This window comes from Macrotis lagotis, chromosome 1 (genome assembly GCF_037893015.1).
Source record: "Macrotis lagotis isolate mMagLag1 chromosome 1, bilby.v1.9.chrom.fasta, whole genome shotgun sequence".
Taxonomy (NCBI): Eukaryota; Metazoa; Chordata; class Mammalia; order Peramelemorphia; family Peramelidae; genus Macrotis; species Macrotis lagotis.
In genome coordinates this window covers 731,806,691-731,833,834 of record NC_133658.1, presented here as the reverse complement: position 1 = coordinate 731,833,834, position 27,144 = coordinate 731,806,691, and the positions used below count along the sequence as shown (strand labels likewise).

Genomic DNA, 27,144 nt, shown 5'->3' with positions numbered 1-27,144 from the left:
CTCTCTCCCTCCAGTCCATCCCTCACCCATTTAGAAAGCAAGAAACACAATATCCATTATACATATGATCTACTTCCAAACTTTAATACAACTCCCTGGCTGCAAGAGTACCATGTAAATGCTTTTCAGACAGTATTAGATAATGGAAATGGTCCTTCAATCCCTAAATCTAAAAAAGTCAAAGTTTTAACTATTCCTTCAAGTGACAGCTTTGTTATTAATAAGTGTTTATTGACCTAATGCCTAACTGAGTGATAACAAAGAAGTTCTAAAGACTATAGTTCATTTGAAGTGAGGATTGGGCTAGCAGGGGTCTTTAAAGTGGTTTCACTCCCATTTCCTCTGGTGACCTGCAGGCAAATGGGACCTTTAGAAGACTTTTCCTGTATATTGTGAGATATCAGATTAACAAATCAGATGACTCCCTCCCCTTGCTTAGATATGTAAATGTAAACCTGAAGAGAGTCAGTATGGACAATGCCAAGATGTCATGCACTGTGGCTATTATAGTTAAATAGGAAATGATGATGGATTCAGGAATAGGGTCAGGAACTATCATTAATAATGACAATAAATGATATTAATAACTAAGATTTTGTTGTTACTGAGTCATTTCAGTTGTGTTTAACTCTTTGTGATCCCATATACGGAGTTTTCTTGACAAAGGTACTGGGATGGTCTTTCATTTACTTCATTTTACAGATGAGAAAACTGAGGCAAATAGGTGACCTACCCAGAGTTTCAAAGCTAGTATCTAAGATAACATTTGAACTCAGATTTGACCAGATTTGAATCTTCTTTCAGGTCTGGCATTCTATCCACTGTGCAACCTAGCTGCCCAAGCAAAAATTTATGCATTAATTAGATTATATTATTTTCCAGGTACTGTGCTATGTATTTTCACAATTATTATCTCATTTGATCCTCATAACAATTCTTGGAGATAGGTGCTATTACTATTATCACCATTTTACAGATGATGAAGCTGAGGTGACTTGCCTAGGATTACACAGCCAGTAAAGAGACCAGATTTGAAGTTCTTCCCAACTTCCCAACTCTTAGTGTTCTATCCATTGCACCATCTGGTTTCCCCTTGTCTAAGAGAGTGCCATCAGCTCCTCAATCTTCACCACAATTCCCTAGCCACAAAATAGAATTGTTATTGACTACTGTGTCTTTAAAATAATTATACAAAGTTTCTTGATCCCTAGATACAAACCAGCAGGGTGATATTATAGATGGCAGCCACTATGAATGTCCAAAACCCTCTTTTTGCTTTTACTTTTCCATCTCTTCTCGCCCCTCATTTTGTTCTTTTCACTCTCTACGTTTTCTGTCCCGAGTGGACATTCTTTAAGAATTAGACTAAGTATATCTTTAATAAAAATAAATTTAAAAAAAAAGAATTAGACTAAGCAATCTCACCTTTTCAAAACTAGCAACTAAGTGGATTTCAAAAGAACAGCACTGGGGGCAGCTAGGTGGCTCAGTGGATAGAGCACTGGCCCTGGAGTCAGGAGGACTTGAATTCAAATTTGACCTCAGACACTTAATAATTACCCAGCTGTGTGAGCTTGGGCAAGCCGCTTCACCCCACTGCCTTGCAAAAAAAAAAAAAAAAAAAGAACAGCACTGATATAGTCAGGGCCTCCCATTCCCAAATTAGTAGTAAATTAAGTAAACTTGTGTTATATACTATTAAACTATACACTACACATACACATATATGCAGTATTATTATAGATTAACATATTTATTTGAAAATGATGCTGCCAGTCAGTAGGACACATGTTTTATTGTGTAGTGGTGATGTCCTGGATTTCAATCATCTACACTCATCCAGTGGGCTTTGTAGTCCCGCAACAGAACTCCCACTCTTTGTGAATCCTTGACCAGATTATGAATATTTCCAAGGTAGTCCAGTAGCTATGAAATAAAAATCTAATTCTAAAATTCTTTGATTTCATTATCCTCTTTTTATAACTAAAATAAAATTGTAGAATGTGTGTGTATGTGTGTGTGTGTACATGTATGTGATGGAAAAGCGCTCAATTCAATCCAATTGAAGTAAATATCAAGGCAGTTTCTGGCAAACATTTTCCCTGACTCCACCCCCCATGCATGCACACACCGCAACACACATGCAAACACACACAAACAGACGCACACACACACACATACACACACCAAGGGAAGAGACCTCCGGGTATCTCCTTTGTTTTTCACCATAATCTCATGAAAAGAATTGTGGACATATAAATATTTTCAGTAGGATACCTCTGAGAAAGAAGCCTTCAACTGTTAATAAAGTTCTTTATTTTAACTCAAATTAAAAGAAGTAACTATGCCACATCAATCTGAAAAGTACTTCAAAAGAGGAAAAGAAAGTGAATGTGTCCAAAGATCTGGAACGAAACTTCAAAAGCATGTGCACTGGCCTGAAAAGTAGTTACTGATTTAATTTACCTTGAACACTGATTGTCCTTTACTCTGCATGCAATTCACAATCACAGTATATTTGTGTGTGTGTGTGTGTGTGTGTATGCATGTATATATGCATATATGTATGCACACACACACATATTCTGCTGCCTAGGTTGCTCCCTTGTGGCTGGTGATGAATCACAGAGGTGGAAGTTCTTTACATTCCTCAGGTCAATAGAGTATCATTTAGTATTGCACTCCTACAAAACTATTTTCTTCTCTTCTCTATTGAATAACTGCTGTAATATACCAAATGGTTCCCTGTGTGCCTGGAGAAGGAGGTGGAGTAGTTAGTACTACTAAGATGGATACAGATGGATTGTATCCTATCTGTCTTTCACATCTGTTATGGTTGGTCTTTAAGCAGTGACAGCAAAGGGGGGGGGGGTAGAAAAAGGAAGCAAAATTCAAAGAATTTTAGAGATTAAAGGGGCCTTAGGGATTGTCTTGTAATTCTTATTTTACAACTGAAAAATAAAAGGACCAGATATGTGAAGGAATTTGCCCAAGGTCACACAGCTAGATGGAAGCTCTCTCCTAACTTCCAATGAAGAATTTTCCCAACTGCAATAAGCTACATTTAAATTGAAAAATAATCTATGAATCAATTAAATTTTGGTTTAGAGAAAGAGTAAAAAAGTTAAAAGTTTATTGTAGGGAGTCCAAGTCTTCTCTAAGATATTATATAAAAATATCACATATTACAAAAGATTGAGACACAAAGGATACAACTAAAGCCTTTTTTCTTTTGTTTCTCTATGAGTGCAACTAAAATGAAAGGTTGCAAATATTTGTCACCTAGGCACAATAATCACTTAAAAAATAAGATATCCCAGTACATCCTTTATTCAAACTCTAGAGAGTCTTTTCTCAACAACATTTCAGTTTGTCACCTACTGTATAAATATGGTTATTTTCAATATAGGAAACCTGAGCAAGGGATGGGGAGCTGTCCATTTGTGAAATCTGAATATGCTGAAATAGTAATATTTGGAAGTGTTCTGCTGCTTAACTCCAAAATGTAGGACTGGAAAGGACAGAAGCATGGTCTTTATCATGAGTCTCTTCATCAGTAAAATGGAGAGAACTAAATGTCCTTTGAGGTCTTATAAATATCTGGAGATCCAATTTCCTGGGTACTCAACAGACCTTAGTTTAAGCTTGCCTGTGTTGTTCTTTTGATCTTGACACTACTTCACTGCTGATATGAACTTTAAGGGGACTCTGAATGGGCCTCCTGCCTCTGGTCCCAACTTTCTCCTCTAGTCTCATTCAGTCATTCACTTGCTTTTGGATCCTCACTACTTCACTTCCCTCACTTCTTCTCTACACTTAGCACTGAAGATGAATTGATTCACACCTTTCACTCTAGATACAGGTAAAACTAAAATAGTGAACAATTATTATACCCTGCTGACTTGAAACCCTCTTCATGAAGAGCCCTTGGTTTGAGCTATTGACCAGTCTTGAGAGTTTTTATAAAGAATACACAAAATTAAATTTGTCTGAATCATGCAACAATTTGCTAGAATATAAAATTATATATCATTTTTAATTCAATGAGAGACAACAGAGTAATATTTAGAATTCTGAATTTGAATTCAAAGAAAGTCAAGAACTGAGTCCAAATACTGCTTTTGACCCTAACTATGTGTCTGACCATGGACATATTTCTTAACCTTTCTGAGTGTCAGGAAATTCCATAAAACTTATCTACTAACAGGTCACCATTTGATAGAGGGACTTTCCACTCCACCCCTCCTCCCAAAGAAATTGTTTCATGCAGGAATTAAAATAAACTTTTAAAAATTAAAAGAGAACTACATTTTGGGGCAAGAAAATGCTTCCTCAAGGCTATTCTGAGTGTGTTTATCTCTTTGCTTACCTGTTTTGTAAATCAAAGTCAGGGTGGCAATCAGTTGAGTTATTCTTAAAGAACCAAGTGCATGAAATGTTCCCTGGGATACTCAACATCACCTGTAATGTAATGGCTGTAAAAATGTCTACTTCAACTGTCTCAGCTGGTTCATATACAACTCCTGGGCTTTCAGGTCTCAAGGAACATCCAAGATCTTTCATTAATTTTGATGCCTGCATTGCAAAACAAACAAATTCATACAAATGGCAGTAGGAAATAATATGGCCTTATTTTTAACAAAAAAATTATTGAATACTTATATTTTTCATATCACAAAACACTTAGCCCCATTGCTTTGGGGGGAGGGGTTTAGTTTGTTTGTTTTTTTGCAAGGCAATGGGGTTAAGTGGTTTTCCCAAGGCCACACAGCTAGGTAATTGTTAAGTGTCTGAGGCCTGACTTGAACTCAGGTACTCTTGAGTCCAGGGCCGGTGCTCTATCCACTGTGCCACCTAGCTGCCCCAGCCCCATTGTTTAAAATATATGTGTGTGTATATAAAAACTTAAAAGTTTAAAAAAACTAACTTTTGGTTGCAACTTCAAATAATTTCGTAAGCATTAAGCAACCATTACAACATTCAAAAGAAGTAAGCAAATGATGTTACTGAAGAGAAACATATGCTACAATGATTAAAAATAACATGGGAACTTGGTCAGCAAGAATCAGAAATCCTTGATTTCTTGGATTTAATTTTTTGCTGCCTCAAATGTTAATATGGCCCTGAAAGAAAGTAAAGCAGTGTTTTCTGACTCACACCACCTTCAATGCATCCACTTTCAGATATTACAGAATTATACAATTCAGAGGTCTTTTAAATTCATGGATTGCTGTCCGTGAATGGAATCTAAACTGACTCATATTATAGATGAGGTAACTAAAGCCAGGGAAATTAAGTGATTTACTCAATATCAAACTTTTAGAAGTAGAAGAACCAGAATTTGAATACAGGTCCTCTGAAGTCAAGTATATTTGTATATTATACAAATATTTGCAACCTTTCATTTCATAAGTCAAGTATATTTATGATACAGAGCAAAAAATACTTCATGAACAAAAAAAAGTTTGGATCTCTTCCTCTTGGGCATAGGCCACATGTGTATTTTGATGTTGATCTTACTGTAACATTTATCTTTAGTTCTACATCTTCAACATATCTGTAAAATATCTCAGGATAGAATGTAGTACAGTGGTACAGTCAAGAAGACTCCTCTTCCTGAGTTCAAAGTTGGCCGGCCATAGACATTGGATGACCCTAGGCAAATCATTTAAACACAGTGTGCCTCAGTTTCCTCATCTGAAAAATGAACTGGAGAAGGAAATGGCAAACTGCTCCAGTCTCTCTGCCAAGAAAACTCCAAAATGGAGTCATGCAGAATCAGAAATTACTGAACAATAACTTAGCAACAATAAATATATTAGAAGTAGACAGAGAGTTTAAAAACTGGATGACCCTTAACATGGAACCCAACTCTCACTTCGATGGGACTATTCTTTGTGTCTTTGATCAAAGGATAAAGAATGTCCTCCTCTCCTTCTGGGAGCACTAATTCATGCACAAGGGCTTCAGTGTTGTGCAGTCTATACCATTCATGAATTGACCCAGTTTCATGTAAGCAACATTTGTTACTTCATCAGCATATGCTTTTCTTTCTTCCTCTCAACAGCAATTGCTCTTTTATAGAGCCTGAACAGGTTTGGAGTCAGTGAGGTCTGGAATGAGCCAGACCAGGGCAGACAATCCAAAAACAGAGCAAGCTGTCTTATTGGTACATGGATGGCACTATTCCTGAAGCAGAGACAAGAACAGAGTTATCCATTTCTGATACAAGAACCAGATAATTTAACATTTAGCCTATCAGATGTGGTATTCAAAAGAGAGCACTATACTCCAAATACTTCCTCTGGACATCAGGTCTCATTGCTATACTTTATTAATTTTTCAATCTATATTAGTAATTGTATCAGTTTAAAGAACTCCTGAAAAAAGATGAAAAAATAAAATAAAATAAAATAAAATAAAGAACTCCTGAGCCCTCTACCAAATCAATGAGAAAATTACAGTCTTAAGAGAGTAATCAAGGGTATTAAAAGTTAGGAACTTGAGGTTGAATTTGAGACCAGTTTTTCCTGATTCTGAGACTAATCTTTTATACAATAATCAATTTTTAAAGGAAAAATTCTCTTTTTAATCAGTTTTCATTAAGTTTTTTATGTGTGTTATATTATGAGGCAGCTTGATATAATAGTGGACAGGGAGCTGGTCTAAGTCAAAAAAAGGTTTAGGTTCAAGTCCCAACTCTGAAACATACTGACTTTGAGACCCTGGAAAAAAAAATCACTTAACCCCTCTCAAACTATATGTAGTTCTGTCATTTGCAGGATTTATTCAGCTCTGTTCCAAAAAAGTATCAGGTGTTCATTCTATGGCAAGACAGATTATAACTCCCAGCAGCACAAGCTTCTAGGTTCATGGGATATATTCCCAGCTAGATGAAAATATTTGACAGAGACAAAAAGACAAGAGAGAAAGCGCTGGTTGGTGCCCCTTGTAATTCTAAACTGAGTCTTTATTTTTTCTTCATTCACAGAAGGCTACTCTACTCATTGTAAGAGAAGATAATCAAAATTAATGCTTGAATTTCCGATTTTATGGATTTGAATTTGCAATATTGCCAATACATTAGTGAATTTGTTTTCTGGGTAACTGGGTGGCTGGGTTCAGAGTCAGGAAGACCAGATTTCAAATCCAGACTCAGACACCTATCAGTTGGGCAAGTCCCTTAACCTTGTTTGCCTTGCTTTCTTCATCTATAAAATGAGCTGGCAAACTACTCTAGTAATTTTGCCAAGAAAATCCCAGATGGGTCAAAGAATTGGACTCAATTAAACAAGTGTTTTCTACACATTCATTGGATGTTATAAGCAACATATGAAAGCAAAATGTAATTCTCTCACTGCCTTTTAGTCTGTTAAGTAATGACCACAGTATCAGGGCTGGTTTGAAGGTCAATAAATATTTATTAAGTACTTTCTAGATGCCAGGTCCAATGGATATAGATAAAGATCAAAATACCATCCCTCTCCTCAAGGAGAAAGGCTGCAAATAACCATATACATACTAGATATATATATATATATATATACAGAGTAGAAGGTAGTCATTAACAGTAAGGAAGATTGGGTAAATCCTCCTATAGATGAGTTTTGAGTTGAATTTTGAAGAAAATAAAGAAAGAGAAGAGGTTAAAATGAAGGAGAAGAACATTCTAGTTGGAGAAACAGTTGGTAAAAAAGGTATGGAGAAGAAAGATGGGACTTGGTTTAAGGCAACTGGACTGCAGAATTATTGGAGTGGGTAAAGAAGACTGAGAAAGTAGGAGGGGTTAGGTTGTGAAGGGTTTTAAATGTTAAACAGAGTTTATATTTGACCACTATAGTTTACTGATTAGAGAGGTGACAGAGTCAGACCTGAGATTTAGAAAAATCAGTTGACAACTGAATAGAGAACAAATTGGAGGGAAGTGAGACTTGAGGCAACAAGCTCAATTGAAGGCCTCTTGCAGCAATCCAAGCAAGAGATCCACAAGGGCTTATTCTAAAGAGGGGGATATGTGAGAAAAGGAACACAGAGGAGACAAATGATGGTTGAAACAATAAGACTTGACCACAGATTGCCTTATGTGAAGTGAGTGCAAGTGAAGAACTGAGGATTACATTAAGTTTTCAGCCTAGGTAGCTGGAAGAATAATGTCATCCTCAACATTAACAGGAAAGCTGGACAGATGGGAAGGCTTGGGGAGAAAGATAATTAGCTCTAATTTGGATATATTGAGTTTCAGTGCCTATAGAATTTCCTATTCTAGAGGAAGGGGCCTTTAAAGTGATTTAGTTCGGGGACAGCTGGGTGATACAGTGAATAGAGCACTGGCACTGGGGTTAGGAGGACCTGAGTTCAAATTTGACCTTAGATACAATAATTACCTAGCTATGTGACCTTGGACAAGTCACTTAACCCCATTGCCTTGCCAAACAAAAAGATTTAGTTCATTTTATAGTTAAGGCTTGAATAGTGTAAGTAATGTGTACAAGGTCTCACAGGTAGTAATTATCAACAATGGGATTTCACCCTCTGAGCCTAGAAGTAGCTCTCTCTCTCTCTCTCTCTCTCTCTCTCTCTCTCTCTCTCTCTCTCTCTCTTTCTCTCTCTCCCCAGTACCATGTTGATGTATTTATTAAGTCTATTTCAGTTAAAGTCCATTTAACCTCTACAAAGGCTTTTGGAGCTGAACAAAAAAACTAAGCAGAGTCTCTGGAATAATGTCTTCTATTATCTGGTTTAAAAAAATCATGAATATTATTTTACCATAAATGTTGTTGATGATGTCCTCATTGATGAATCACTGATCTTGTGATCAATTAACATGCATTTTATTACAGGTGGTTCTTGGTTTACAGTAGTTCCAAATGCTATTGCTGAAATAACAACTGCAAAACAAAATCAAAATAATTTTAAATTGTTTAAAACATTTAAAATTTATATATAAAAAGTATTTAAATTAGAAACTATGCCACACAAATATCTCAAAAAACAAAAACTATTTTTGAGCAAAATATAGTATTAATACTTAAAACAGAAAAGAATAAAGGAAAGAGAACTATAGACCAACATTACTAATTATTATTGACATAATAAAGGAACTTAGACAGAAAACTGTTCTGATTAAAGATATATTGGCTAGGTTATAGAAATAGATTACCTGGTGATCAAAACAGCAAAATAAAAGACATTTCTTATTATTAAGCTGAATAGTCCCTCAATTTAAACTGTTAAATCATTCCACTAGCAATCAAAGAACACAGACTATAGTGTCCTCTTCTATAATTCTTGTATTTATTTTGTATTTGTTTTGTATGATTTTATGCTCTGCATGTTTATGTAGAGAGGTCTTTGATCTTCCCTGTTAGAATGTAAACTCCTTGAGAGCAGAAACTGTTCGGTTTTGTTTGTCTTTGCATCTCAGAGACAAGCTCCTCACAGGTGCCAAATAATTCCTGTTGATTTATAGGCTATATAGAGATCAAACGTGAGTAACAAATCTGGTTGTGTATTGTATAAGAAAGATGAGAAAAGAAATTATGATGGTTTCAAATTTCTGCTGTTACTGATACCTAATTTGTTCAGGAAGAATATTGGGGATTATTTTTTTCCCTTAATTTACTCAGGAGATGCTTATTCCTATAAAACAGTTAAAAGATTTCAGAGAAGCCTGGAAAGATTTGCATGAACTGATGCTGAGCAAGATGAGCAGAACCAGAAGAACATTGTATACCCTAAACACACCATGGGAGTGATGATTAAACTTAATGGACTTGTTCATTCCATCAGTACAATAATCAGGGACAATTTTAGAGTATCTGAGACAAAGAATACCATCTGTGTCTAGAGAAAGAAATGTGGAGTTTAAACAAAGACCAAAGACTTACCTTCAATTAAAAAAAAAGTTGTCTTATGTACTGCATAATTTTGCTATCTCTCTAAATTTTATTTTTTCCTCAAAGATATTATTTTTCTCTTAACACATTCAATTTTGATCAATGTATAGCATGGAAACAATGTAAAGATTATCAGGGTAGAAGGTAGTCATTAACAGTAATGGGGTGGGAGGAGGGAAGGGAGGGTGGGGGGAAATCATAAAATTATTAAAATTATTAAATTTAAAACATTACAAAAATTATAGGTAGAAACTACGATTGTATATAATTGGAAAAGAAATAAAATATTTATATTTTTAAAAAGTTGAAAGAATGGGTCCAAAAACTTTCAAAATTTGTAGATGCTCAAGATAATGATCAGACTCCATTGCCTCTGATATCTTCATGCATTCATTCCATCACTAAGTACACTGAGTTAAAAAAAAAGAAATTTTTTTAGTCATAGAAGTCTACCCAACTGCTTAGCTGCTAAAGTTTGATGCAAGCTGAGGGAGAGGGGCAGATCTCTTCTAGGTAACCACAAGGTCTGTGGTTGAAAAATTATATCTCTTCTTCAGATGTATCTTTTGGGTTGGAATCTATAGGCATTTGGTATTTTGGATTGAAGACAAGTCACAGCATTATCTATCTAGCAACCAATTAGACCCTAGGAAAATATATTTGTAGGCAAAACTAGTCTTTAGTATCCTATAGCGTCTCTAACCTGCTGAGTTTCCCCTCTCTGTCTCTCCAACCTTGATGTTAAAACCTACTTTCTTATTGCCAGATTTCTCATGTATTTCTCCATTCCTCATCATGAAAAACCTATTTTCAGGAAAAGAGATGAAATTCACTCAGATAAAGGCATAAATGTCTAATAACACACTTGTTTCTTCCTAGGGGAATTAACACTTAATTGGGAAGTCAGAGCTTTGATCTAAGAATTGAAGCTCTAAAGATGGAATTCTGTTAGTATGGGTAATTTGAAGAGAAACAGGATAATGCCCCAGATTTCATACCCAACGACAGGACCTGCTTGTACACAAAAACTTTGAGATTATAAACAATATAAAATAATTGGTTAGATTGATCCTCCAGTCTTCTAAAGTAAATAAAAATATTTTTAGACTAGATAACCTATAGAGATAACTTGGATTTTGATGGTTTCCCATTTTACAATTGAAGAGTCTGAGACAAACAGAGGTTAAGTGGCTTACCCAGAGTCACACAGCAATGAAGTGTCTAAGGCTGGATTTCAACTCATTTTTAATTAATTGAAGTAAAGCATAGCCCAGCTAATATATTCAAAGAAAGCTCTCTATAAATGACTTATTCTCAAGAATTCTAAACAGTCTGCAAATTTTTTTAATGCATTGGTCAGATTACATCACTCTGTAGATCAAAGCCTTTAAGCAGCTCACCACTACCTACCTACTCAATTCTAGTACTATGGAAAGAGAACTAGAATAACAGTCAAAAGACCTGTCCTGGCTTTTCCATGTTCTACCTTAAGCAAATCATTTTATTTTTCTGAGCCTGTTTCTTCATTTATAAAATCAGGATTTAAATTATCTAAGGTCTCTTCTAGCACTAATATTCTGTTATTCTTTAAATAAAATATAAATTCTTTTGTCTGGCATTACAATTTACCTTACAGTTTTTTGAAATCTTTCTCATTCAAGGTCCTAGTTCAAAATCAAATAGCACACTCCTTCATGTTTCTCCTTTTCCCTGATCAGATTCCAATGTCAGTGCTCATTTAGAAGCATCGCTTCCTTCCTTAAATCACAGTTCATTCTGTTATATACTTAACCATTTTTCTAATTTGTCTTCGTGCATATCTCACTCTCCCCTTCCCAACTAGATTTTAAAGTCGGTGAGGACAAATGTTACTATTTGGAACTCTCACAAAATGACCACAAAGTCTGGCATGTAATATCAGAGGTGGTGGGAGTAGGAGGAGGAGGAACAGGAGGAGGAGGGGGCAGGAGGAGGAGGAGGAACAGGAATAGTAGGAATTAATAGTAGTAATGCTGGTGGTGGTAGTGGTTATAGTGATGCTAGTGGTGGTAGTAGCAATAGTACTCCTCAGTTGGTGTGGACCCATAATTTTATCAATGTGGCTAAATCCCAGTATGGAAATACCATCCATCTATGCTGTTTGACAATTCATCTCTAATTTAAAAGTTCAGTTTTTCTTAAAGAGAATTTTCTGGTATTAAGAAGTTAAGTGATTTAATCATGGTTACACAATCAATATGAGTTAGAGGCAGGACAGAAACCCAAACTTTCTGACAACAAATGCTCTTTCCACTACATCAGGATTAAGTAGATAGAGCAAAATGAGTCCCTTGTCCACACCACAACACAACCTCTTAATAATCGTTTAACATTTTTTGAATTGAATCCAGACGTTCTGGAAAATTTAATTCATCTCCCTCCCAAGAAGCATTTTAATTCAACAGATCTTTTATAGAATAGGGGATAGGGAAAGGCTTTATCTGAGAACAGGACTTGTCAGTAGCTCTCTTCCCTTCTTTAGGGCCTTATCCTGAGTTAACGCCTTAGGTTTACAATGGATTGGAATAAGAGTCGATTTTCATATTTTTTCTGAGGAAAATGTCAGAAGCAAAGATTTCTTTTTAGAAATGCAGACTTCAGGTTCTTAAAAGAACCCTCCATCTAATCCTATGTTTTAAAGCTGGTAAAGACTTTGAAGATGGTCTAGTTCAACCTCCTTATTTTACAGATGAGAAAACTGAGAGCCAGAAAAATTAAGAGACTTACAGTCAGCTAAGAGACAATTCAAAACAAAATCTTTTAATTCCGACCCTTTCCAATATAGCTGCTTCACCCAACTCGAGGCAAACTACTGAGATTTGGAGAAACAATAATTTAACATTTAAATTATAATTTTTATTTCTTTTTTCTATTTTTATTTCTATTTTTACAAAGCATTTTCACTGCCTGCTGTTTTTGCAATTTCTTTGTCCGGGGTGAGAGACTGCAAAGAGCACGTTTTTCGTTCCATTACCAAAACCATCCGAGAGATGGATGCCCCAGCGCGACTCCCGCTTGCACCCTCCCATGAAGTCCACAACCAGACAAGTTAGACAGACTGCTGCCAGCTCACCCCGACCTCGGAGTGCGATCTCTCCCACCAGACTCCGGATGCCAAACTCCCGCGGCCACACAGTGCCCCCAGGCGGGGATGGACCCGGGAAAGAGGGGAGCCTCTCTGGGGACTGACGGGAGATGGGGGGGGGGGGGCGGAGGATTAAACGGTATGGGACTTGAGAAGAGATGGCCGGGAATCAGAGTACGCCACTTTGGGATGGAGGAAAGAGCAAGAGGAGCGAGTTCCAGAGGAAGGAAAGGAAATAAACGAAAGGGAAAAGCAAGAAAAGGAGGAAAAGTTCGAAGCTATTGGAGGGGGGGAAGAAGAAGGCCGGATGAGGAGGGTCAGATGAAAAAGAGGAGGGGCAAGGAAGACGCCTGAAAATCGGGAAGAAAGGAAGGCAAAGGAGTGGGGCACAGCGATTGAAAGAGCGCAAAATGGAGCGGGATAGAGAGTGCATGGGGACTAGGGAGACAGGCAAGAAGTAGGCAAGAAAGAAAGGCGAGCCGGCGGCTGGAGTCAGGGAAGGAGAGAGAGCCAAGGAAGGCGGCTGGGATCGCGGCTCTGCTAGGGGAGGTCCTTACCCAGGAGTTGGAGCTGGCCGCGGCCGCCTTGGAGCCGGAACACCAGCATGGCCTCCCGTGCCACAGGGGTCCCCCAGGCCGGCGGCTGTGGACCCAGAGCCCGCAGATCCCTCCCCAGTCTGGCGCGCCAAGCGCTGCAGGTGGCTCTTAAGGCTGCGCGTCACCAACCACAAATTCCCTCTTAGCTGCTGCGAAGTAGAGAAGAGCGGGGGAAACCCTACTTTGGTGTGACTCCTTCTGATGACCGCGTGCAGAGCCCAGGGGCTGGGCCAGGAGGGAATACGGCTCGAGTTGGGAGTTGGAAACACTTTGCTGGGGGAAGTATCCGACCTGCCCCGCAGAGCCCCAAGTGCAGAGAAAGTGGCGCTGGCATGGGGAGCCTGTGGGCGCGGCTTTAAAGTTTGCATACAGCATCTCAGATGTGTCTCATAACAACTCTATGACAGGTATTGATGATCCCCATTTTACAAACCCCGGTTGAGGTTCTAGGAGGTGAAGGAACTTGACATACAGTGATCATACAGATAATAGCAATAGCAGGATTGGAAACTGAATCTTTCTGACTTCCAATTCACCCCTCTGCATTACACTACTACCTCTGGTTTCTCTATAAGGGAGCTTGTACTTGAGGTGGCCCGTGAAGAGTAAATATATTTCCAAAAAAAAAAAGAATAAATATTTAGTCTGTTACAATGGATCAAATTGATGGATTTAAAGTCAGGAAAACCTAGATCTATAGTGTATTTTGACTAATTACAAGCTCTGTGACCCTGACCATGTCACAATCTCTCTGAGACTGTTTCCTCACCTTTAAAGTATCTTTATGGTGGGGCAGCTAGGTGGCACAGTGGATAGAGCACAGGCCCTGGAGTCAGGAATACCTGAGTTCAAATCCGGCCTCAGACACTTAATTACCTAGCTGTGTGGCCTTGGGCAAGCCACTTAACCCCATTGTCTTGCAAAAAAAAAAACCCTAAAAAAAACAAGATAAAGTATCTTTATCGTCTACTTCAAAAAGTTGCTGTGAGGCTAAAATAAAATAACGTATGGAAAACTGAGGCTGAAGGAGTTGAAACATTTTGCTCAAGGACACAGGTAATAAATTTCCCATGTAGGATTTAAATGCAGGGATTCTGACTTCAGAGCCCTATAACTTCCATCCTTCCTCTTGGCTGATAGGAAGAGCAGCACTCAAGGAATGCAGCTAAATAAAATCAGAAAAAACAACTTTTCTGCTTCCCTAAAAAAAAAATAATCAAAAATCATGAACTGCAGACATTTCCAGAGTAAATTAGAAATTATGATTAGGTTACCTATATTATGCTATGGGATCAGAAAACTGTAAGTTGATTGTGATTTTCTAATTTGTATGAGAATTCAAGACATGATATAACAGATAAGAGCACCCTATATGATTCCAATTCCTCCACTATGCAGTTATATTGATGAAAAATTGTTGTATTAAGTACTTATGATCTACAGATCACTGCTCTAGGTATAGGGTAAGAGAAAAAAACTTAGGTAAATTCAGTCCCTATTCACAGGGAGTTACAAGTCAAGAAGAACAAATTAGTAAACATCTCTGGGTCTCAGTTTGTTTATCTAAAACATTAGGGGATTCATAAGAGCACAAGACCACAATCTGAGAAATGGAAGGTCATTGAGGTCACTCATTTGTTCTAGATCCTCATTTTAGAGATGAAAAAATTTTTTCACAATAACATGCCCAAGGTAACATAGTGAGTGGAAGTGTTAGAATTTGAACTCAGAGTCTCTGACTCCAAATCTAATACTTTTTCCATGATATATTCTATAGGGTCCTTTCTGGTTCTCAAAATCCAATTTCTTAAATTATTTTAATTATTTTTTCTCATAATAACTCATGTCTGATTCATTTATATAACAATTTTGTTCAGATATTCAAGAAGTATAAAAATTAGAAATGGAAAATCTATAAGCATTCAATCATAAGATCATAGAAGCATAAAATCTTAGGAAAAAACTGAGGTCACTTAGTTCAACATATACATAAGCAAACACCCTAAATGGTCACCTAAACTATGCTTGAAGACTCCCAATGATGATGAACTTTCACCAAAGAAAGGTCTAGACAAAGCTCATTTGTCTGGGTAGCTCTAATTTTTCTTACATTGAGCTCAAATCTCCTGTTCCTAGTTCTTCCATCATCCAACATGACACCACTTCAAATACTTGAAGACAGTTGTCATGCCCCCTTTAGTCTTTTCTCAGTTCCTTAAACGGATCCTTGTATGGCATGTTTTCAAGTCTCCTTACCCTCCTGATTACCTTCCTCTGGACCTGCTACAGATCGTCAACATCCTCTCTAAAATACAGCACATTGAACAAAATACTCCAGATTTGTTCTAGATTAAGGCAATGGACAAGATAAAGGACTTTCCTTGTTCTAGATTCTACAGTTTTGTTCATGCAACCTATGTTTAAAGAAACACATTGTTACCTCATTGAATGAGTTGTCTACTAAATCAACATGAACTTTTGTGAAGTCAAATATTCTCTCTCAAATATTTTTGAAAGTGATGATAGCATTTGGGGCTATCTTTTTCTATTTATATGTGCAGATGTAAATTTTTTGTATATACATACATATATGTGTGTGTGTGTTCATGCCATGCTCTTGTGGTAACAAGAAACTAGAAACAAATAGGTGTCTGTGGATTATGAAGTGGATGAGTAAACTATGTATTATAAGAAATAATAGATAAGTGAAGTCAGAGAAACATGGGCTGAATTGTGGGTACTGATGTAGAGGAAAAAGAACAAAACCAAGAGAATAATAGGCATGTTGATGCCAGTAACATAAGTGAAAATAACACTAAAAGGAAGCTAAAGTCAGATAATGATGACCAGTATTGGTTCCAGATAATAAACTACTTCTTCCTAGTCAGTAGCAGGAAGCGAGACTATAGGTAGTAGATATGGGTATGATTACAGACTTGATCATTGTATCACATAGTTTAGCTTAATTGTTTTATTATTTTTCTTTACTATAAAGGAGAACAGTGGATAGAGAGGAATATATCAGAAGATGATGTGTGAAAAAAATCAAACTAAATAGAATCAATAAAACTTTTTAAAAAGTTATTGAATTGAGAATACCATCCAGATAAAGAACCATGGAGTTTGAACAAAGTTCAAAGACTATTCCCTTTAATTTAGAAAAATAAAACAAACCCTGATATCTTATTGTCTGATCGTGTTATCTCTTTACTTTATGTTTCTTCTTTAAGGATATGATTTCTCTCTCATCACAATTTGGATCAGTGTACAACATGGAAACAATATAAAGACTGACAAAATGCTTTCTGTGGGGGGAAAGGGAAGTAAGATTGGAGGAAAAATTGTAAAACTCAAAATAAATAAAATCTTTAATTAAAAAAGAATAAGAAAAAAATAAATAAAAAAGTTATTGGAGGTTGAAGAAGAAGGCACATACATGTCCCTACACTTAGGGACAAAGTTCTGTCAAACCTTTCAGGTGTACTCTGACCCCTAACCTTGATTCCTCTTCATAAATAGGGATAATTTAAGCATCTTGGGAGCTCAAAGTATTCAGTGAAAAAAAAAGTTCTAGGGAATAGGGAGGCAAAAGCATTTCCAAGAAAGAAAAGCCTTCTAGCAGAGTTTTAGGGGCTGGATTACCCCTCTACTTTGACCTCTCTCAAATGCCCTCGCTATCTCTCTACCTTCTTAAATTAGAGTAATATGAGAGGTTGTGGAGAACTCTTTAGCCTGGGGAAGAACTTTCTCTTCCCCAGATCATTCTGTCTTCATAGGTTTTCTACAGTGGCTCTTTCCACCTGCCTTGGTTATTGGAATAACCTGCTGTTGGGTCTCTGAGGCTTGTCTCTTTCCACTCTAATCCAATCCTCCAGTCAGTCACTAAAGTAATTTTCCTAAAATGTAGAACAGATTATGCCTCCTACCCAGTAAAATCTGGTGGTTTCCTATTGCATCCAAGAACAAATAAAAAAAAATACTCCATTTAGTATTCAAAGCCCTCCATAACCTAGACTCGTCCTACCTTTCCAGTTTTCTAACACCTTACTCCTGACACTTACTTTTGATCTAGTGACATTGGCCTCCTTACTGTTTGATGAACAAGACACCCCATTTCTCACCTTCCCACATTTTCTCTGGCTATCTTGCATGCCTGAACACTCCTTCCTCCCCCCCAAATTACTGACTTCTCTGTTTTCTTTAAGTCCCAACGAAAATGCCATCTTTTACAGGAAGTCTTCCCCAACCTCTCTTAATTCCAGTGCTGTTAATTATTTCCTATTTATCTTCTATAAAACATGCTTTGTATGTATTTGCTTACATGTTGTCCTCACCATTCAATTGCAAATTCTTTTTGCCTTCTTTTTGGCTTTTTTTCTGACTTCAGCACTTAGCACAGTACTTAAAATATAGTCGATGCTTAGTAAATGTTTTATTGATAGATTATTGATTATTTCCCCTTCCTTCACAGGGTGGTATTCCGTACTTTCAACCTGATCTTCTTGACCAACCCCAAGTTTCTTGGGCTAAGGAGACTTTGAAAAAGCAATTCAGACAACACTTCGGGGCAGCTAGGTGGCACAGTGGATAGCGCACCGACCCTAGAGTCAGGAGTGTCTGAGTTCAAATCTGCCTCAGATACTTAATAATTACCTAGCTGTGTGGCATTGGGCAAACCACTTAACCCCATTGCCTTGCAAAAACTTAAAACAAAAAAAAAAAGACAACACTTCAAGAGAAAGGCAAAGATGGGGCAGCTAAGGCATCCCTAAGATGGTATGACCCTCCAGCAGGGACAGAAACTCTTTCTCTTTTTTCTCACCTTGTCCCTCCAGGTTCTCACTGTATGATCTGACACTCTGAAGAGTGTATATGTAACATAGCTAATTCGCAGCCTTGCAAAATTTTTTTTAGATTCTGAAGAAGCTTGACTATTAGCCTCCAAGCTGACTCTAATACATGTTCTGATTTTCCTAAGCTTATCATTACTTTCTTCAAGTAGGAATAAATCATCTGTCTTAAATTCTATTTCTATTTATTCACTGACTATCTCTTTTACTTTCTCCCTTTGGGGTAAATTCTTGACTAGAGCCAAGAGAGAAGAGACAAGAAAGGAAGAGGGGTAGTCAGATAGTGAAAGTGAGACCACTTGCCCCATAGATAAGTCTGAGTGCTTTAGACCTAACACCAGGTAGACCAAAATGGTCTGATAGAAAGAAGATTCAGGCCCCATCTCTCAGGGTCCTTAGACAATTGGTGCTTTTAGCCTCTGTAATAGAATGGAATAAATCTTTTCCTTCAGCAAAGAGGTTTTGGGGCCACTGTTGATAGAATAGAGGGAACAGACTTTCTGGTTGAGAGGACCAGCTTTCTGGACCACAACTGTGCCTCTCTCCATCACAGAAAATGGGTCAAAACTTATATCCTAGGGGCAGCTAGGTGACAACGCAGTGGATGGAGCACTGACGGTGAAGTCAGGAGGATCTGAGTTCAAATCCAACCTCAGACACTTAGTAATTACCTAGCTGTGTGACCTTGGGCAAGTCACTTGCCTTGCAAAAACAAAAAACAAACAAAACCCTATATCCTATAAACTTCTGCTTCTGCCTTAAGAATCTCTAGAAATAATGATGATGTTTTCACCATCCTCTCATAAGCTCCACATAAATAACTTCTTTACCCTGACCTAGCATCAATCCTAATCCAGCAACAGGTCATGCCATGTCTTTTTCTAAGAGACTATCAGCTTCCCTTTTAAATGTCTCATTCAGGGGGCAGCTAGGTGGTGCAGTGGATAGAGCACCGGCCCTGGAGTCAGGAGTACCTGAGTTCAAATCCGGCCTCAGACACTTAATAATTACCCAGCTGTGTGACCTTGCGCAAGCCACTTAACCCCATTTGCCTTGCAAAAACTAATATATATATTTCATTCAGGCAAATGTCTTTCCTCTTTAGCAATTATTCACCTTGTAGGTTAAAGTTCAATTAGTTTCTTCCTAGTCGTTGCTCTGATCCTATGTCAGTCCTAAGTAAGGCTCACAGAGTCAGATTGTGTATCTTCAAAGAAACTATACTCATTTGTACTAGTTAGTAGATCATACTCTCCATGATGCTCATAATCCATCTTTGTCATTGAATTTCTCTCAGAAGCTAAAAGAGTGTTCTTCAGAGAGTAGATGCTAAATATATAAACAAAAGGTGATTCCACAAAAAGCAATAGCTTCTTAAAAGAGCAGAAATGGAATAATTTCTGGAATAGGAAGGCAGCAGAGAGTATCAGATAAGAGGTCAAAAAAAGCAGAAGGAACAATGAGGAGACTGAAAAACATCTGATTTGGTCTTTTTGCATGTTGATTTAATTTAAAAAATTTTATTGACCCTATGAAAATTCTGTTGTCTCTGGATTCTTAGTAGCAAAGAATTTAGGCTGGAATTAGGTGATTATTATGAAACAGCTTATTTGATAGCTGACCTTATGCATGTTCTCTTGTTTCTAATCTTTCCAAAGTCTGAAGAATATTCTTTGTGGCAGAATAAAGAGCAAACAATAAAAGTACAATTTTTCTTTGCTAAATGTAGCTTTTTAAAAAGTTAGTTTTAAAAAATAATTAAAAAAAAAATAAGAGCCAAGAAGGGAAGCGAGTGAGGCTATCTTGTACTTGAGATTTAGACTTAGAATTTCTCTATTTCTCCCTTCCAATGCAATAAAACATAAGTTCAGTGAATTAGGATAACTATAATTAGGGATGGATGACCATATATTATAGGTGGATTTAAAAATATTTATATCAGGAATAGTAAGTTGGATAGAGCACCAGTCCTATAATTAGGATGACTTGAGTTCAAATTCAACCTTAGATACTTGTTATTGGTTATGTGTCCTTGAGCAAGTCACTTAACCCTCTTGTTCAGCAAAAAAAAAAATTATCATTGGCTGTATTGAAGATAGAAGGTTAAGTTAGTTCATCAGATACACATATTGCTCCCTGAATGTTTTTTATAACAATAAATAACAATTTAAATGAATACAGTCCAAAGAAGGACTAAAATTCCAAATAAAGCCAGAAAATACAAAAAGAAGCCCATGGATGGTATATATTTTGCTTTGGATCTGTGATTTCATCAATGCAGGGAGCTCCCAATGTAAAAATTCTCTGTAACTTTTACCTCTGGCCATGTGGCTACTATAGGAGGGAGGTAGATATGGAAGGAAGTACAAAAAAAAGAGCACTCACTTTGGAGTTAGCAGTTCTGAGGTGGTATCTTAGTTCAAAGTACCATTCTAGTTATTATTGTATCTATATAGGTTTTCATCCTCTGCTTGAAATATTTTACAAAGAATAAACCATCTACTCTTAGTTTATGGGAATAGGATGTAAATTTGTGGTTTGTGTGATTTTGGTTTTACTTAGGGGTCATATATTGAGTTAAACAATCCTATTTTAAGAGTGCAAATTGTTATTTTAATTAATTAATTTATTTATTTTGAATTTTACAATTTTCCCCCTAATGTCACTTCCCTCCCCCCACTCCCCACAGAAGGCAGTCTGTTAGTCCTTACATTGTTTCCATGGTATACATTGATCTAAATTGAATGTGATGAAAAAGGAATCATATCCTTAAGGGAAAAAAATTAAGTATAAGAGATAGCAAAATTACATAATAAGATAACTGTTTTTAATTAAAGGTAATAGTCTTTGGTTTTTGTTCAAACTCCACAATTCTTTCCTCTGGATATAGACAGCATTCTCCATCGCAGATAACCCAAAATTGTCCCTGATTGTTGCACTGATGGAATGAGCAAGTCCATCAAAGGTTGATCATCACCCCCATGTTGATGTTAGGGTGTACAGTGTTTTTCTGGTTCTTCTCATCTCACTCGTCATTATTTCATGAAAATTCTTCCAGGCTTCCCTGAATTCCCATCCCTCCTGATTTCTAATAGAACAATAGTGTTCCATGACATATATATACCACAGTTTGCTAAGCCATTCTCCAATTGAAGGACATTCACCCAATTTCCAATTCTTTTCCAATCCCACAAACAGGGATGCTATGAATATTTTTATACAAGTGATGTTTTACCCTTTTTCATAATCTCTTCAGGGTATAGACCCAGTAGTGGTATTGCTGGGTCAAAGGGTATACACATTTTTGTTGCCCTTTGGGCATAATTCCAAATTGCCCTCCAGGAAGGTTGGATGAGTTCATACCTCCATCAACAATGAAAGTGCAAATTGTTATTAAGAATTATTGAGTGGGATAGTCCATAGAGGGGGTACAATATCTTAAGTAGAAGTCTTCTAATAACCCATGGTTCATTTCCCAATCTTGCACTTCCTTGAAGGGGCAGCCCTGAAGTCATAGACAATAGACCCCATTTTCCCTGATTGAATGTTCTGGGTTTAGGTATTTTTAATCTAGACTTTTTCCAGACTCAGAAATGTGTGAAGGAAAATTGGCCTCAATGTAATTATGTATGCCTAGAGCAGGGGTTCTTATTCTAGGGTTCAGCCCTTGAGGAAGCTATAAACAGATAGCAGAGGGTTTGTGATTTTTTAAAAAATATTTTAACATGTATTTCAAATTGTAATCCTGTATATTATATTTTATACATCTAAGACATTGTTCTGAGAAGGAGTCTATAGGCTTTATCAGACTGTCAAAGGTTTCCATGACAAAAAAAGTTAAGAACTTCTGATCCATATGGACACTCAAGTACCACCAAGTGCTAAACAAACCAACATGGACTGGAGGCAAAAGGTCCAACAGTGAAATGATGCTGATCAAGGGAGATTTAAGTGATAGTATGCCTTCCTCTCCAGACAGTTTGAGTGAAATCAAAAACCTTTTTTTTTTTAACTTCTCTCTTCAATACACAGTTAGCTACACAAGTCCCCTAAAAGATGCCCTCTGGTCTATTTTTTTCCTGTTCTTCCATATTGCACAATTAATTAAGAAAGGGGTTTATAATCTTGAATCCACTATCACATGCTTGAATGATGATGACATTCTCAATGTGGGGCTTACTTCCTGCTCTCTGTTATTGTTGTAATGTTTCACTTCCCTGGGTTTTCATGACAGGTATGTATCCTCTTAACTTTATCATATTTACAAATGTCATTTTGGTAAAACACAGATCCTGTGTGTCCAAGTGGGTCTGGTTGAACATGTTTGTACTTAATCCTAAAGTTATTTATAGGAAAACTCAATCTGTCAAAGAATGTACTAATTTGTCCAAAATAATTCTCTGGGTTTTTGGTACTAATCTTTCTGGCAACAGGTTGCCTCTTCTCTAAAGCTGTCATTTTTTTTTTCTGCATGGTATTTATGTCCTCCTTGTACTCTTTTGAACACCTCTCTCTCTCTCTCTCTTTCACACACACACACACACACACACACACACACACACACACACACTCACACATTCACACATGCTCCCACCCCATATCTGGAACCATCAATGCCTGAAAACTTTCAGATTACATACTTGCAAATTTTAAATTAATTGGTGCCTTCTTTTTGTACATGAAAAATTGGAAATTGCTTGGATGTCCCTGAGTGTGGCCCTTCACCTCCCTGTAAAATATCTAGCCCTCTTCAGTTTAATGAAGCTGCTCTAATTGAGTTAGACTGATACATGGAGTGATGGTAGTTCTACAAGTCCCAACCATGAAACTGATGTAAGCTTGGTTGAACAATACACCAAATCCTGGGATCCTACCTGTATAATGTGAACTCTCCTTCCATTGGTTAAGGAATATCATTCAGTCTCCCTGATTTTATCTACTTCCTATATTTCCTGTCCTACTTTGAGGGTATTGATTCTAGTCCCAGATACTGGGAATCTATATGTTGTTCTAGTTTAGGAAGTGTCCTTTCTGTCTCTTTTTGAGGAAAGGGGCAAGATACTGCCTTAATTTTTGCTTACTGCTCCCATCTTTCCATGTTCCTCTCCGAATCTCTAATTAAGCCATATAGTCTTCCCTTAAATGTGAGAAATAATAGAACTTCTTTCCTTCCAAATTAACGTGCTTTTCTAACTCTAAGCAAAAACTTCTAGTTCTAGTAACCAACCTTAATAACTTATTAGAGTAAAAAAGAATCTTAAATTTTTTTTCACTCAACAATGTTGTTCCTTATCATATTTAGAACATATCAGATATCTGGATAGAGACAACTTTTTCCAATGATTCTCTCTTTATAAAGTACAGCATAGGACATTCTATCTTCCTTTACTACCTAAGAGTAGCCTTTAAAAAAACCCAACACCAACTCTAGAATGGAACAGTCACTCTTCCTATATACCTCCCTCAAAATTTCACCCCCTCCCATCCAGAAAGGGTAAAGGTCCTGTTCACCTATAGCATGGGCAACATAAATTGAACTGGTAAAGAGGAAAAGCTTCCTTCCCCTGACCTCTCCTTTTATCCCATGGACTGAAAAATAAGCTTGGAGACTTGATTTATTCTGTTTTGTTTTTTCTGAGCAGTTCAAAGTGTAGGTAGGAAAATTCACACAGATCCCACAGGAAAATCCATCCATAGCAACCTTAAGAGATAAGATTTGAGGCTGGGTGTTGCTGCCAGGTCAGCAGGGAAGCCTTGAGAAGCCAAGGTTCAAGACTCAAACCCAAGGTGGGCTGTGCTAAACTGTGAACCTAATCTTCTTGCCTTCAACAGAAACAGAAGTGATAACAGGAAGAATTAGTCTTCTGGGTGTTGGGGAGACTTTACGTTTATTCTTGTTAACTTTGATGTAAATAATCCGTTGTTAAACCTAATCTGACTGCTAAATGGTCAAATGGAATTAAGGTGCAGGTAATGTCTATAACTGAGGGGATACCATCAGTGGAGTTTGGAATCAGTAACAGAGAGACTTAATACCATTCTCAAATTCCCTTAAAATGCAAGCGCACCATTTATCAATTGGGAAATGGCTTGTATTCTTATAAATTTGACTCAGTTGTCTATATATTTGAGGCTTTGTTCTCAAATATTTGGAAAATTGAGTCTAATTTATAAGAATACAGGTCATTCCCCAATTAATTAATGTATATTAACAGGCAGTTTTCAGATGAAGAAATCAAAGTTAGCAATAGTCATATGAAGTGCTCTAAATAACTTTTGATTATACAAATCAAATACTAATAAAAACAATTCTGAGATACCATTTTATTCCCATCAGATTGGCTAATATGACAAGAGGAAATAATAAATATTGGAAAGGATGTGGAAAAATTTGGAATGCATTCACTGTTGGTAAAGTTGTGAACTGATCCAACCATTTTGGAGAATAGTTTAAATCTATGCCCAAAAGGCAACCAAACTGTGCATACACTTTGAACCAAAAATACCACTATTAGATCTGTATCCCAAAGAGAGTATTAAAAAAAGGAAAAGGACCTACATGAACAAAAGTATTTATAGCAGACCTTTTTGTGGTGACAAATTATTGGAAATTGAGGGCATGTCCACCATTTGGGGAATGATTGAACAAGTTGTAATATATGAATATAATAGAATACTAATGTGTAATAAGAAATGATGAGCAGACAGATTTGAGAAGAATCTGGAAAGACTTGTATGAATTGATGCAAAGAGAAATGAGCAAAACCACAAAAACATTTTATCTGCAACATAGTATGATGATCAACCATGAATGATTTAATCCTTGGCAACAATAATCCAAGACAAATGGAAAGGACCCAAGATGGGAAAATGCTGTACAAATAAAGAACTGATGGGATCTAAATGAAAACTGAAACATAGTTTTTTTTCACATACTTAATTTTTTTTCATTTTTTTCCCTTTGATCTGTTTCTTCTTCTACAACTGTGACTAATGTGGAACTATGTTTTACATAGTTGTACATATATAACCTATATCAAATTGCCTACCAGATTCAGAGGAGGGAAAAGGAGGGAGATAGAGAAAAAAATCTGTAACTCAAAACCTTGCAAAACTGGACACTAAAAGTTGTCTTGACATGTAATTGGGGAGAAAATACTATTTAAAAAATCCAGCTGCTAGTAACCTCCTTCTGTTTATTTTTATTTTATATTATAGTGTATGTATACTCTCTGGTAGTGTGCAAGTTCCTTGGGGATAGGGACTATTTTTTTCTTTGTTATTCCCAGCACCTAGCATAGTATTTAGAACATAATAAGAGCTTAAGAAATACTTATTGATTGATGGATTGGTCATTTGTTGATTAATAACTACTATCTGTGGAAAACTATAATTTCTAAAGAATCAAAATAAAAGTGATTTGAAGGACAATGGAGAAATACATAGTAAGTGTAAATAATATTAATATAATTTTAATATGTGTACACAAGAAGTAGTATAAAGGATATCACTAACCTGTGATCTTTATCAGCATAGGATATACTCCCTCCATTAGTATAAATTATAATTCTATGTTTTATATATATATATATATATACATATATATATATATATATATATAAAACATATCATTGTAGGTAAATTTTAGAAAGTTGACTAGGGCTATGAGAGATTAAATTATTTACCCTATATTCCATAATTAATAAGTGACAGAATGGGGAATCTGAACCCCAACAAGCAACCCAAGTGCTATACTAGTATTCATGAAAATTTAAAAGACTAGAGGAAGGTCTTCAGAATTTCAATTATTCTCTTTGGAGGATTTGTAACATAATATTGAAAAGAATTATCACAGGATGAGAAGGCATAGATGGACTATGGTCTGCACTGGTTGTTCTGGAGTGTTCACATTGTGACAATTATGAATCTATTAGTGTATTTATATGAAACAATTCTTAAGTTATTCCCTAGTCATTGAATTCCAGTTTCCAGAGTTTTGCCACTTCAACTAAAGCTACTCTATTTCTATACAGATGTTCTTTAATATTTATAGAAAAACCAATGTGGTCAGACTATGTTTGGAATATAGGGTCCAATTCTGTGCATCACACATTAGGAGGGACATAAATAAGTAGAGTCAGGGGCAGCTAGGTGGCGTAGTGGATAAAGCACCGGTCTTGGAGTCAGGAGTACCTGGGTTCAAATCCGGTCTCAGACACTTAGTAATTACCTAGCTGTGTGGCCTTGGGCAAGCCACTTAACCCCATTGCCTTGCAAAAACTAAAAAAAAAAAATAAGTAGAGTCATAACTAAGAATTCTAATCCCTGGGATAATCAATAGGAATAATAACAGATATTTGTTAAATGCTTACTATGTGCTAGGAATGGTTGATAAGTGCTATTACAAAGAAAGGGGAAAACACTGTTCTTACCCACAAGGGGCTAACAATCTAATAAGGAAGATCACATGTAAGTAAATAAATACATTCAGACAAGATATATGCAGAGTAGATAGTAATTTCAGAGGAAAGGCTGGGGGGGCAGGAGGGAGGGAATATTAGGTCCTAGCTGAAGAACACAGTAGCAGTCTAGGGCCGAGAGAGAGAGGGTGCAGGAACAATCACACTGCAGTCTGGTGAGCTGTGTCACAGATCTAGGGGAGGACCTTGGGGAGGGAG

General features: G+C 36.7%; 1 protein-coding gene across 2 annotated transcripts in view; it reads right to left on the bottom strand.

The window, feature by feature from the left end:
- Positions 1-13,880, bottom strand: part of FLT3 (fms related receptor tyrosine kinase 3) — a 78,191-nt gene extending 64,311 nt beyond the window's left edge. For both annotated transcript variants that reach the window (XM_074216147.1, XM_074216148.1), the window contains exons 1-3: positions 13,578-13,880; positions 8,767-8,888; positions 4,370-4,575 (exon numbers count right to left, since the gene is read on the bottom strand). In XM_074216147.1, coding sequence (XP_074072248.1) covers positions 4,370-4,575; positions 8,767-8,888; positions 13,578-13,626 — 377 coding nt within the window. In that variant the 5' untranslated portion in view covers positions 13,627-13,880. The remainder of the gene's footprint in view (positions 1-4,369; positions 4,576-8,766; positions 8,889-13,577) is intronic.
- Positions 13,881-27,144: the final 13,264 nt, after the last annotated feature.